The sequence below is a fragment of the Rhinopithecus bieti genome, unplaced genomic scaffold (genome assembly GCF_001698545.2).
Source record: "Rhinopithecus bieti isolate Rb0 unplaced genomic scaffold, ASM169854v2 scaffold_19723, whole genome shotgun sequence".
In the NCBI taxonomy this organism is placed as follows: domain Eukaryota; kingdom Metazoa; phylum Chordata; class Mammalia; order Primates; family Cercopithecidae; genus Rhinopithecus; species Rhinopithecus bieti.
The window spans coordinates 705491-718192 of record NW_016809579.1 but is presented as its reverse complement, the minus strand read 5'-3'; the positions used below and the strand labels follow the sequence as shown (position 1 = coordinate 718192).

Here is a 12702-nt window from a genome sequence, read left to right as displayed (position 1 = left end):
AGGGGTGCAGCCACAAATCTCCAAGCCCAGGCCAAGGGAGAGAGGCAAGCGCCCTGGACTCAGTTCCGCCTAGCAGCAAAGAGAGGCCCAGAAAAGTCTCAAGTGCTTGGGACAGGGCCCCGTCTGCATATGATGTGTTGGTGCCTGGAAACAGAGACATCAAGACAGGCTTCTCTGAGGTCAGTGGTGATGCCAGTGAGGTGAGGCTAATGCCAGTGCCAGCTGCCCCAGAGACACCAAAGCACTCCAAGGTCCCCCAAGGTCACTTCAGTAGAACTGAGTGACCATCTTGGACAAACAGCTTATTTTACTGAGGCAGGAGCTGCGGCCCAGAGCAAAAGTGACATGCCCAGGGTCTCACTGCGGTTTGGTGGGAGAATCAGGTTCCAGAACACAGGACCGCCAGTACCTCCCAGGCCCTTTTCTCAGGGAGCCAGCAGGGCCATGGGCAAGCAGCCAGGCTCCACAGGGCACCCAGGTGCCCAACAGAAGCCCCTTTGGACTTAACCCTGTTTGAGACAGCCCTGGTCCCTGACAGTCCTCAGATCCCAGTGGCAGTGGGCAGTGGGGTGTGTGAAACAAAGGTGCTCCTTGTTTCCAAACCAGAGGCGTCTGATCACAGAGCGTGTCACTAGGAGCGTGTTCTGAGAAGCCAGGGAGCCCAGTCCCAGGTTTCCATCCTTAGACCAGTCCTCTCCTTTGCAGCCTTAGTCTCATCCATAGCAAGACTGGAGCCTTTGGGGTAACCAGAAAAGGACAGGCACTGCCCCTGGCATTCATGCAGGGACCAGGAGGGCCAGAATACAGGCACCCTCAGCCTCCTGTCTTCACCCCGCAGCCCAAAGGAGGGCTGCCTGACCCCCGGACCTCACTTCTCTCCCAGAACCAATAAAAAGACTCCCAGCTGCATTTCTGGTTTCTGAGGGACGCTTCTGCTTCCCCAACTGCCACAGCCCCAGGCCCTGCCTGGGAGTCTCTAGAGGAAGCAGAAGAGGGATCCTTCAGCCTCGCTCCCAAGCACTGGGCTCTAGGGCCCAGTGCTCACCAGGCCATTTGCTCTTTGCCTCCCAAGACCCTTGGGAGCTCCAGGGACCTGGTCACTGGCAATGCCTTCCACCAGGTACATGGTTGAAGAGATGGGGGGAGCATGCCAGGGTGTAGCCAGGAGGCCAGATGACCACAACCAGGGGTACGACAGCCCTGGGCACAGCAGGTCTGCGACCAGGGCAGGAGGACAAGATGGACACTTAGCAGGAGGCTGGGCTGAGCTCCTGGTGGAGTCAGGGTGGGACTGTGGCAGGGATACCCCCTTCCCCAGCAGGGACAGGGCCACATCCTGAGAAATGGAGCATCAGACAAACACCAGCAGGGTGGGAACTGCAAGTGCTCAAGGTAAGCACAGTGCAGCTGCGACCTGCAGACTGGCTGCAATGGGGGGCCTGGCCAGGAGAGTCCAGAGACAGACACCAAGGCCAGATCCTCAAGCACAGAAGACCCTCCGTGGGGATAGGGACCTGACTGCAGGGAGCAAGGTGGCCGATGTGGACCCATCAGGAAGGCAGGGGCCTGGTCTAGGGGCCCCACTGCTCCAGCTGGGCAGAGCTACCCCGTGCTGTGCTGTGCCATGGAACGCCAGCCAAGAGACCAGGAGCAGGGAGCGTTCTGATAGGAACATCCAGCTTTCAGGTCTGACACGGCCCATTTTACCAGAAGAAGGAGTCCTGCTCTGAGCATAGCAGCCCCCTCTGCCTGGGACCTCACAGGGCTCACCTCCAGGCTAGCACCCTGGCCCTGTGGCTAACCCTGGCCAGGAAGACACATGTTAGACAGCTGCCTGGACTTGGTACCCTGCTGTGGCTGCAGCTCCCCTGGGAAGAGAGCTGAGTGTTCTCACATTGGCTAAACTGCATCTTTACAACAGCTGGGGCCCCAGTGCCATCTGGCCCTATGTCCAGACAAGGACCTGCTGGTCCCAGCATCCTTCTCTCCCACAGATCTTACCCTGGCTCCCACCCCAGCACTCTGGCCAGCACTGCTTCCCTGTGTCACAGTCCCGTCAGCCCCTCACACACTGGCTCCCAGCTGCTGCCACCACCTTAAACTGTCTCCGATAGCCTCCTGCCCATACCCCTTTGGCCTGAGGGTAGATGTAGGCCAAGCGCTTGCACCTACAAGCTTCCCCAAAAGGGAAGTGAACTCAGGAATTCCTGATGAGGATTCCAGGACTGGCTGGGGAAGCACGGGGCTGCAAGCAGTTTCCGTTGCAACTGATACCATCCTTGGATTTCCTCTGGTGTCTTCATTGTTCTACAGCTGCAGATGCATCTAACACAGGCGCTGGGCACAGGGGGCTGACACCACAGGTTCCTCCACCTGGTGCACCTGCCAGGACCTCGCGCATGATCTGATGGTAGGATCCACTCACCCTCTCCCCACTACAGAAGTCTGGGAATGCCTATGTCCCAGACTCCCTCGGCTGCACTCAGGATGGCCCGGACAGGTTGCAGAGGCTCCTATCACACAGGGCTCTGGGAAATGGAGATGGGCAGTCAGTGCCAGCCGAGGGCAGGCACCAGCTACCAATGGAGGCATGTTGGTCACTGTGTCAGCAGTGCCCCGTGTCCCTCCAGCAACACCCTGCCCAGTAGACAGCCCCACCAAGGTGTCCCCAAGCTTCTACCACAAAGCGAGGCCTAGAGGGGTCAGAGACTTGGCCAGTACTTTGTGAAGGGTGACAGCATGAAGCTCATCTCCGTATGAAACCTCTGCCTCAGCCCCTCAGTCAGGGCGCTGCCCTCAGAGCCTGGTACTCGGTGGCCCTGGTCAGGCCTGGCGGCTCAGCTGCAGGCTGGGTGGCCGCAGGGCTGGCCTGTCCATGGTGAATGGAGCGCATTCATGTCCACAGCTTTGCTCCCAGCCCCACAGCTCTGCTCCCAGCATAAAAGCTGAATTCACGGTTCGGATGAACACTCCTGGCTTTTCTACGGTGGGCTGACTTGAGTTTTTCAGCCTGTGACAGAACTGAGGACTTGTTCTACAGATGAGGAAACTGAGGCCCAGGGTGGGACAGACCGTTCCCGGCCCCACCCTTTCCAGCAATGCGGCTGCATCTCCATGCCTCTGCCCCTCCTGCAATGCCTTCCCTTCCCCTCAGCCCCCAGAGGCCCAGTGGAAATGTCCTGCTCCTGTATCACCCCTCGCCCCCTGCATTCCTGTGGTGTGTCACCTGTCAGGGTCACAGCTGGCCAGCACTGACTGCAGCAGTGCCAGCTGCATACAGTCACTTCTGCCTGGGTGTGGGGACTAAGCTCTCCATGCATATCCCACATCAGCCCTCAGCCTCCTCACGAGGGAAATATGCTTACATATTCTGTGTGTGTGTGTGGTTATTTTTTTGGAGGGAGGACAGGTTCAGAACAGCTGGCAGCAGGCAGAGCAGGGGTTTGGACCTGCATTGGCCACTCCGCAGCTGCCACACCAGCGCCAGCATTTCCTCCTGCCTGTTCCCACCCACCTTGTTGAGAGCAAGGCTGTCTGCTTGCCTCCATCCCTCACACAAGAGCACCTGGAGAGCCTCTGCCCAGGGAGGTGAGGAAGGGGAGAGGGTGGTGGGGACTGCCATGAAGGCATCTCAGAAACTGGCAGGGCTGGGGGATCCAGGTCATCTGTGTCTCAGGGATCATGCTGGTTCCAGGAAGAGCTGAAACTGTAATGTCACCTGCATTTTATGTGAGGTTTGAGTTGGGCCAGCTGGCCTTGCTCTGTGCTGTGGTCACAGCAAACTGCATGGGGTCCTGTGGCGTAAGGGACCTGGTGGACAGTGAGTGGACAGGGAGACCAGATGGGTCAGTACAGAGCCTTCCCCAGCCATGTGGCCATGTCACACTGCCACCACCTACCTATTCCCCAGCACAGTCTGGGGGCCCTCACCTGGCTGAGGTATGTGGCGAGGCTCTGAGCTGATGGTGTATGTTCAGCCTGAGTAGGTGTTTGCATGTGGCTGCCCCCACACCAGTGTGATTTGGGGCTGCGTGGATCCAGAGTAGGGAGGTGATGGTCCCACCATCTCTGGGGTGTGTGCAAGGGTCGGGGTTTGGGAAGGGGTTGGCTAGACCAGTGTCCCTGAGGACTGCCTACCTGCTGGGAGCTGATATGGGAATCTGAGAGTGCGTCTGGCCTCCTGGACGGGGTGCATGAAGCAGGCATGAGGCCCTGAGCACTGCTGGCCACCCCCGCAAATGGAGGAGCCCCACCTGAGGTTGGGGGCCAGGGCTCATGTTTCAGCCATTTTGACTGGGTCTTTTTCAGTTTATTTTCTAAACCTCAGTGTACTTGAAGCACAGTACATGATTGCTCACTTCAGGAAATTCTGTTCAAGTTTTCATAGCAGAGTTATTCATTCCTTCGTCTATGCAGGGGGGAGGGTGGTGGTCATCATCACCCTGATCCCCTGCCCCCTGGGCCCAGTGTGAAAATGACAAGTCAGTGCGGTTGGCTGAGGGCCTGGGCCAGGCCAAGCACACCTGGAAGGTGCCGCACATGTGCCAGATGGGGCCTCAAGGCCTCTGGGATCCCACAGCAAACAAGAAAAACAGTCAGACATGTGCCAGCCTCTGTCATGTGCTCACCATGTGCCCGGGACCACATCTGTGTGTGCGTTTGCCTGGGTAAGCCTTGCTTTGTGGAGCTACCATGACCCCTGTCTCCTCACTGAGGGGCACAGGGCAACAGGCTGCCAGGTGAGGGGCTGAGGGGCCTTCTGGCGGCCAGTGGTCTGCTTAAGGCACAGTGAGTTGTGGGAACCAGGAGTAACTTGGAGGTGGGGCTGGAGGTGCAGGGGGATAAAGACCACCTGGGTCATGAAGGGCTGGCCTGTCTGGCTGAGGGGTCCAGAAGCACAGTGAGGGTACGACATGGTTACGGGTCTGTGGCAGGGCACCTGAGGACACTTGGAGTGCAGGAGGAGGAGCGCTTCAGAGCAGGCCAGTGTCCCTCCCACCTGGCCCAGTCCCTGGTCCCCAGGTGGTCACTGAGCTACCACATGCAGGGCCTTGGTCTTAGCAGGACACCTGTGGTGGCAGGGACAGGAAGGACGCCCCACTTTGGCCTCCTCCTCAGGGAGCTGCAACCACAGCACAGGGTGGGCTGCGGTACTCAGGACTGTGGATGTCTGTCAAGGCAGGGTGTAATGGATGAGGGTTCAGAACGTGTGAGGCCCTGGATGAGCCTCTCACCTCCCTACCCCCAGCCCAGACGCTTGTCCCACACAGCTGCCTGGGATGTCATTAGCTGGAAAGCCATGAGTGCCTGATGGGGAAGGGGTGGGGTGTGGGGAGGTGTTTAGGCTGTGACAAAGGGATGCTAGCTCCGAAAACAGGCCCCCAGCCCAGAGCCTCTTAAAATGCAAATATGCTGCACCTGGGAGGAAACCTGGAGGATGCCTCTGTTGCCTCCCACCACAGGCCCATGAGCTTTCAGACCAGCAGGAAGCTGATGCTGGAATATGCGCGCACCTGCTGGGGAACCTGTGCGCCTCAGCTCCGAAGTGCAGGAGCCAGACTCCAGTATGCATGTCAGGTCCCGTCCAGCTGGGATGCAGGAAGCTAAAGGCAGCCCTCCCATGACCCAGCACCGAGGGCCAGACCTGTTACCCAGGAACGTTGGTAACTGGAAGAGCTCAGCCTGGTACTTGGGGCTGTTCTGTGCCCCACAAACAGAGGGACCGACTGCAAGGAGACTGGCCTGATGGGGAATGAGAGAGGGACCGGGCCAGAGGTGCCAACACGGTATGTTTTAAGTAAGGTCCAGGTGGCTGTAGGTGGGATGGAAATGCATCCAGCATTCATCGTGTCGGCCACTGCATCTCCAGGCTAAGAGGCCACAGGAGCCCCCCAAAGAGCCAGGCTGACCTGGGCCCTGTGGCCCGCAAAGAGTCGTTGCTCTCTGAACCCCCATCTGCAGAGTCAAGACCTTTCCTGCTCTGTCCCACTGAGCTGGCCCTGCATTTGGGTAGCCTTCCCTCAGCTGCCTCATGCTGGGACAGAGGGAGGCGGATCTTCCAATGAGACCTCGCAGGTGAGAGGACGTCCCAGTGCCAAGGCGAAGCACAGTGGGTGTGGCATGGAGAGGGCCCACTGGGGTGCCAGTGGTAGCCACAGGGCAAGGCCCAGCAGCTCTGGGTTCTTCCTGTGTCAGCACCTTTGTACCTTCTCATAACAGTCCCAGCATTGACCAGATGAGGAAACTGAGGCCCAGAGAAAAGAAATGTCCAAGGTGCAGCACGCACTGGCAGTGAGTAAACCCCAGACCCCGTGTTCATGGCCAGGAACACCTGCCCCTTTGTGTCACCAGGAGAATCTTGGTGGAGAATCAGGAGTGAGGGACCTCGCCCTCCCAATTAACCAGGCGCAGGCTCCTCTCTGCTCCCTACCTTGCCCTGGCAGCTGGCCTGGGAATGTACTTCCAGGTGCTGGACCTGGTCTGGCCAGCAGCCTGGCAGCCATGTTCAGGGTAAATACTGGCAGGCCAGCAAGCTGGAAGCCCCTTAGGGATGGGCTGTCAGGTCCCCTGCTGTGGTGAGAAAACCACCACCTGGGGCAGAGTCCCTTCCACAATGGTAAGTCTATTTGGACCTGTCTGAGCAGGAGCTCTCTTCTCACAAATGGCCAGGAAATGACTTCCACACCACCCCAGGGACTGCATCCAGCTGCCTGGTGGCTGATATGCCTTGTTACAAATCACATCACCATTCCCCGATGCCAAGCAGTGAGATTCCCACCGTTGCACAAGCTTCTCATGGGAACGGTCTGCTCCGTGTTATTTATGTAAATAAATGTGCAGACAAACCCCAGCCTCCTAGAAGGTGCCATCTTGCTGGTAAGCAGGCCCTGGAGAGAGTGGGATGGGCACTGGAGCCCTGGGCTGGCATCACAGCAGTGAATGGTGGGAGTGTTTCCGCCTCCCTCCCCCACCCCCCCCCATGGCTGCCTTGGCAGCCACAGAAGTGAAGGTAAGGAGGACTTCTCGCCAGAAGAGGACGCTGCGGCAGTTGGAAAATGCCAGGCTCTCAGCTGCACCCTGGCGAATCAGCCCCTCTTGAGGCCTTGGGCCCCATGTGTGAAGTGGGGAGCCCTCCCCCTGGCCATGGGGTCATAGTTGGCAGAGGCAGCTCCTCTGAATCCAGGGTCTGTCAGGCTGATGGGGGAAGTCACTGCAGGACAAGGGGGTGATGCACTACAGTGGGGCAGGGTCACGTGACTCCAAAGCTGCATCCAGCTTTGCCCCAGTGGCCCAGGAGCCACAGGTGGGCTGTACCAGGACAGTGTGGAGGCCAAAACCCCACACAGGCCAGGAGAGGCCAGGAAGGAGAACGGAGCCACATCCATCCAGGGCAGGAGGATCCAGGGGAGCCCACAAAGGCCAGATGGGTGCAGGAGGCACAGCCAGTCATGTTTTACAGGGTGAGCAGAGCACAGACAGGTCAGAGGGCTGCGAGGCCAGGCCCTGGAGGCCAGCAAAAGGCAGGCTGGGGCTTCATCCCTCCCATATGCGTGCTCGAGTCACAGTTTCCAGAGCTACAGCCTCAAACAGACAGCTGTTTTCAGTGATTGTGATTTGAGTGTCAGGATGCCGCTTTGCCCACCTGTCTGCACTCTAGGCTGCAAGAGTGCAGGTACTGCTGTGACACAGGTGCCCAAGGTCACCAGGCAAACACCAGGGGCCAGGCTGGGCGCTAGGTCAGAAGACAAGACTGGGCTCCTGGCCTTGCACCACCTTTCCCCACTGCCTGCTCTGCAGTTGATCTTTCATACCCAAATATGAGGCTCTTCTCTGGGATTGGCTTCCTCTTAACTTCAGTGGGTCAGAGTCCTGACTTTGTAACCATCTGTGGTTCTTCAGCCTACCCCTGTGTCTTGTCCCCCATCTCTTAAGAGCTGCAGGCCTTTGGTCTAGGGACAAACCCAGGATGCAGCTCTTGCCTCACTTGCTGGTCCATCAGCACCACACTGCCAGCACCACACTGTCCCACGCTGGGCCTTCTGACCTTTACAGGCTTCCTGTTCTATAAAGATTCCAGGATGGGCACCCACCCACCTCCTAGTAGGGTAGAGCCCATGTGCAGCGAAGGCTCAGCCTGCGTCAGGGACGCTGGGACGGAGTGAGGCGGCAAGCTCAGGTGCTTCCCACGCTCTGAAGCTTCCTGTCTGAGCCCGGAAGTGAGGCATGTGGTTGGTGCCTCCTGCAGGCTTTCCTGACTTCTGCCAGACAGGGCCCAGTCAAGAAACGAGACAAGGGAACCAGGCGACTACACAGAAATTTTGTTATTATTTGAGGTCCATCATCTCCTGGGTGCCCACTAAATATTAGTCAGTGTGGTTCCCATGGTTTGTCTCAAGGAACAGAGGAAACCAGGAAGCCTGAGCCTGAAATGCCTGCAAAGCAAGGGGAGCCCTGGGCATGAGCAGGGGCCTGAGCTGAGAGAAGGTCCCACACTTAGGAGATGTCTGTCTGTCCTGATGAGGCTGTTGCAGTGGCGGAATCCTCATGAGAGTATACTGTGAGGCACCGTGCCCACCTCCAGCTGCCTTGTGAGATAAGTACCTGAGTTTCCACGACCTCTAAGTCAGGAACGGGAGGCTCAAAGAGGTGTCCAGGGTCCCCAAGGTCCACTAAGAGGCATCAGCAGGGAAGCAGTTTAGACAACATGGAAGGGGCTCCTGGTGCACTGGGACAGCTTGACTCACTCCAGGACTCATGGGGGCCACAGTCAGGAGTGTTTCATGGTGTTGGGCAAGAAGAGTGGCTGGGTTGGCCTTGGAGAGAGGGGGTCCACGTGGTCTATTGCCCGCCCCCCCACTGCTGCCCGCTGAGTTCTCACACACAGGTGCCCTGCAGAGGACCAGTCTGGTTTAGATCTGAGGCTTCAGATGGCCAGTATACATGCACTGTTTCCACGTCAGTGAGGTGGCCCTCCTGCTCCTCCTCTTCCCTAAATTCCACTGCCTGCCCAGGAGGTGCTGGGCTACGCTGGGTATTAAAACCATCTCAACTGTCATCCCCAAGTGACCCATCAGGGCTCACAGAGGCAGACCCAGGCCTAGCCCCAACTCTGTGCTTGTCCACTCACCCTTGAACTCCCCCTCAAGGTCCATACCCTGCTGGTGGCCAGATCATACCCTTCCCAACCCTGGAGGAAGTCCCCTACCCCAAAAGGACCATGCCATCCCTGCCTGGCTGTACTCCTGCAGCCCCAGGACTCCCACCTCAAGCTCCATCACCTGGTATGAGAGCTGATGTGGACTCAGGGTGTGCTCAGCAAGTGTTTGCTCAGTAAATTAATAATAAGTGCTAATGGTCATATCTGTTATTTAACTGATACAAAATTTGGGGTCAGAAGCATAGCCCCCAATTACAGCATCATTTCTATGAGAAATGACAGCCCTGTTACCACAGTCCTCTATGATGTGGCTTCCAGGAATCCATTAGAGCTAATTACTCCCTCAGCAGAATGTGACATTGCTAGACCACCACTTATCTCACATTTGGGAACGTGCAGCCAGGTTCACTGCGGAGGTGCTGGCTCCTCTGCGCTGCTGGGGATGAGATCTTGTGTGTTGCTTGTCTCTGCAGAAAGGCCAGCACCCCCATCCTCTGACCTGAGGCTGCTCACTCTTCAGTACTCCTGTTATCCCTAAGCTCATTCTAAAGAAACAGCAAGATTGGTTTGAAAAAACAGTCTTCCAGGTGGAGTGCAGGGTTCCAGGGTAATGACAGGTACCTCTGGGTATCCTTCCTCTCTCTGCACAGATGCTGCCAGAGCTGTTCCTCAGAGAACCCAGGTGCTCTGGAGAGCAGGGTTTCTGTGCAGCATCCTCCTGGGCACCCCTGCCCTCAGGCAGCCTCCTTTGGATCCAGCCTGCAGGAGCAGCAAGCCAGAGCGCCTGGTTGTGGGGCTTGGAGCACATATCCTGCCTCTCTGAGCCTCAGTTTCTTCATCTGTAAAACAGGAGTGGGAAGATGTGAGAACAGGCTGGCAGCTCACGTCCAGCTGTGGTTACCAGCGTCATTGTCACTGCAGTCATTGGTGATGCTGTTGCTTTGTGCCTGAGTCATCACCACCAGCTGCAGTTACCACTTGCGTGACCATAGTCAGTGGTGATATAGTCTAGTCAGAAAAGCTCCTTTTTTTTTTTTTTTTTTTTTTTTTTTTTTTTGAGACAGAGTCTTGCTGTGTCGCCCAGGCTGGAGTGCAGTGGGGCGATCTTGGCTCACTGCAACCTCCACCTCCCAGGTTCAAGTGATTCTCCTGCCTTAGCCTGCCAAGGAGCTGGGACTACAGGTGCCTGCCACCACCCCCAGCTATTTTTTTTTTTTTTTTTTTTTTTTTTTTTTTTTTGTATTTTTAGTAGAGATGGGGTTTCACTATGTTGGCCAGGCTGATCTTGAACTCCTGACTTCATGATCCACCCACTTTGGCCTCCAAAAGTGCTGGGATTACAGGCATGAGCCATGGCGCCCAGCCAGAAAAGTTCTTAAATCCAAAGCATCAGATCTAAGCCAGACTGGTTCCAGATGTTGGATGCTTTGCTCATTGAGTTTATCTTAGAAGCAGGGGTAGCTTTTGCCAGCAGTAATTCCAGGTAGTTACTCCTTCTAGAAGTTAGAATTTATTCATTTTGCAGGGAAGTGGTGAACTGAGGAGTCAGACAAGAGCATCATGCTTCTTAAAATCCCAGACCCCTGACTATAACACATGGAAGTTTCTCAGAAGAGAATTTAGGAGCGGCCAGGCACCATGCTCCATTGTGGTCGCTGCCACTTCCTGGGCCACCACACTCCTGTGCATACTGAGAGCTCTGTCCAGGATGCCAGGGTCCTGCCTGGGCAAAGAGGCAGTGCCAGATGCCCCGCAGCAGCTGGTGGGAGTGCCCGCAGCTGGAGGGTAGGGGAGGAGCCTGGCCCCTGGCTGGTGTTTACTTCCCAGCTCTCAAGAACTGGAGACTTTGGTTATGAAAGTGAAGGCTGCTCCCTCACAGATTTCCTAGTGTCTGATGGTACCACACGGAAAGATCAGAGTTTTGAAGGACTGGGCCACAACCCAGATAGGGCACAAGGCTGCCAACGCCTGCATTAAGGGAGCTGTGACGGGATGGGGGCTTCTGTAGAAGATAGCCTTCCTTGTGCAGGTGTGGGGCAGCCTGTGGATGGGCAGTGGGAAGACTGGGGGGTCCTCGGAGCTGGAGGTGCCCAGGGGTTTAGGAGGCTGTGCTTGGCACAGCTGTAGCCCCAAAGCTATATGTTGAGGTCACTGGCACCCAGAGGAGGACCCAAAAGGGGCAAGAGAACATCTTCCAAGCACTTGCCACAGGCAAGGAGGGTGGTGCCAGCTATTTCAGTGGGTGATGGGTGAAGACATTTAACCTGAGCCTCCCCAGCAGAAGGAGGTGCCATTGCAGGGACCAGCCTTGGGCTGGAGACCCTGGCAAGGGCTTCCTCTGCCAGGGTTGTGGGCCTAAGGTCTGTTTCTGCCTGCTGTGGGCCTGATTAATGCCAGTAATTTCCTTTCCCCAGAGTCGGATGGCAGAGAGCTTGCGCCTCTTTGACTCTATCTGCAACAACAACTGGTTCATCAACACCTCACTCATCCTCTTCCTGAACAAGAAGGACCTGCTGGCAGAGAAGATCCGCCGCATCCCGCTCACCATCTGCTTCCCCGAGTACAAGGGCCAGAACACGTACGAGGAGGCCGCCGTCTACATCCAGCGGCAGTTTGAAGACCTGAACCGCAACAAGGAGACCAAGGAGATCTACTCCCACTTCACCTGCGCCACCGACACCAGTAACATCCAGTTTGTCTTTGACGCGGTGACAGACGTCATCATACAGAACAATCTCAAGTACATTGGCCTTTGCTGAGGAGCCAGGCCTGGGCCCGCCTGCCTATGGTGAAACCTATGGGGTATCATGCCCCAACGCGTGCTAGAGAGGCCCAACCCAGGGGCAGAAAACAGGGGGCCTAAAGAATGTCCCCCGCCCCTTGGCCTCTGCCTCCTTGGCCCCACATTTCTGCAAACATAAATATATATGGATAGATTGCTAGGTAGATAGACACATACACATGCACACATACACATCTGGAGATGGCAAAATCCTCTAAAATGTCAAGGTCTCTTGAAGACTTGAGAAGCTGTCACAAGGTCACTACGAGCCCATCCTGCCCCTTCACTTTGCCTTCCTGAGTTGGCGCCACTCCCCTTGGGGGTCTGCATTGGATTCTTGGGGATAGGCAGCAGGGCTGAGGCCAGGTAGGCCAGCTGCGCCCCTGTCACCTGGAGGAGGGCCAGCTCACTGCCCAAGCTCTGGCCTAGGGACCTTGCTGCTGACCAAGAGGGAGGACCAGTGCAGGGTCTGTGCACCTTCCCTTCTGGCCTGCACACAGCTGCTCAGCACCACTTTCATTCTGGACCCGGGACCTTAGGAGCCAGGTGGCAGCACTAACCAGACCTCCAGCCACTCACAGCTCTTTTTAAACAGCTTCAAAATATGCAGCAAAAACCAACACAACAAAACGAGTGGCACGATTTATTTCAAACTAGGCCAGCTGGGATTCTAGCTTTTCTTCTACTAGTCTGATGTTTTATAAATCAAAACCTAGTTTTCCTTCTCTGACATTCTTTTTTTTTTTTTCTTGTTTTTTTTTTT

The 12702-nt window shown here is 56.5% G+C and overlaps 2 protein-coding genes across 3 annotated transcripts in view; one reads left to right on the top strand and one right to left on the bottom strand.

Moving 5' to 3' along the window:
• Positions 1–12696, top strand: part of GNAZ (G protein subunit alpha z) — a 55432-nt gene extending 42736 nt beyond the window's left edge. For both annotated transcript variants that reach the window (XM_017889775.1, XM_017889776.1), the window contains one exon: positions 11572–12696. In XM_017889775.1, the coding sequence (XP_017745264.1) occupies positions 11572–11916 (345 nt within the window). In that variant the 3' untranslated portion in view covers positions 11917–12696. The remainder of the gene's footprint in view (positions 1–11571) is intronic.
• RSPH14 (radial spoke head 14 homolog) overlaps positions 1–12702 on the bottom strand; it is an 83139-nt gene that overhangs the window by 54190 nt on the left and 16247 nt on the right. The window lies entirely within an intron of this gene.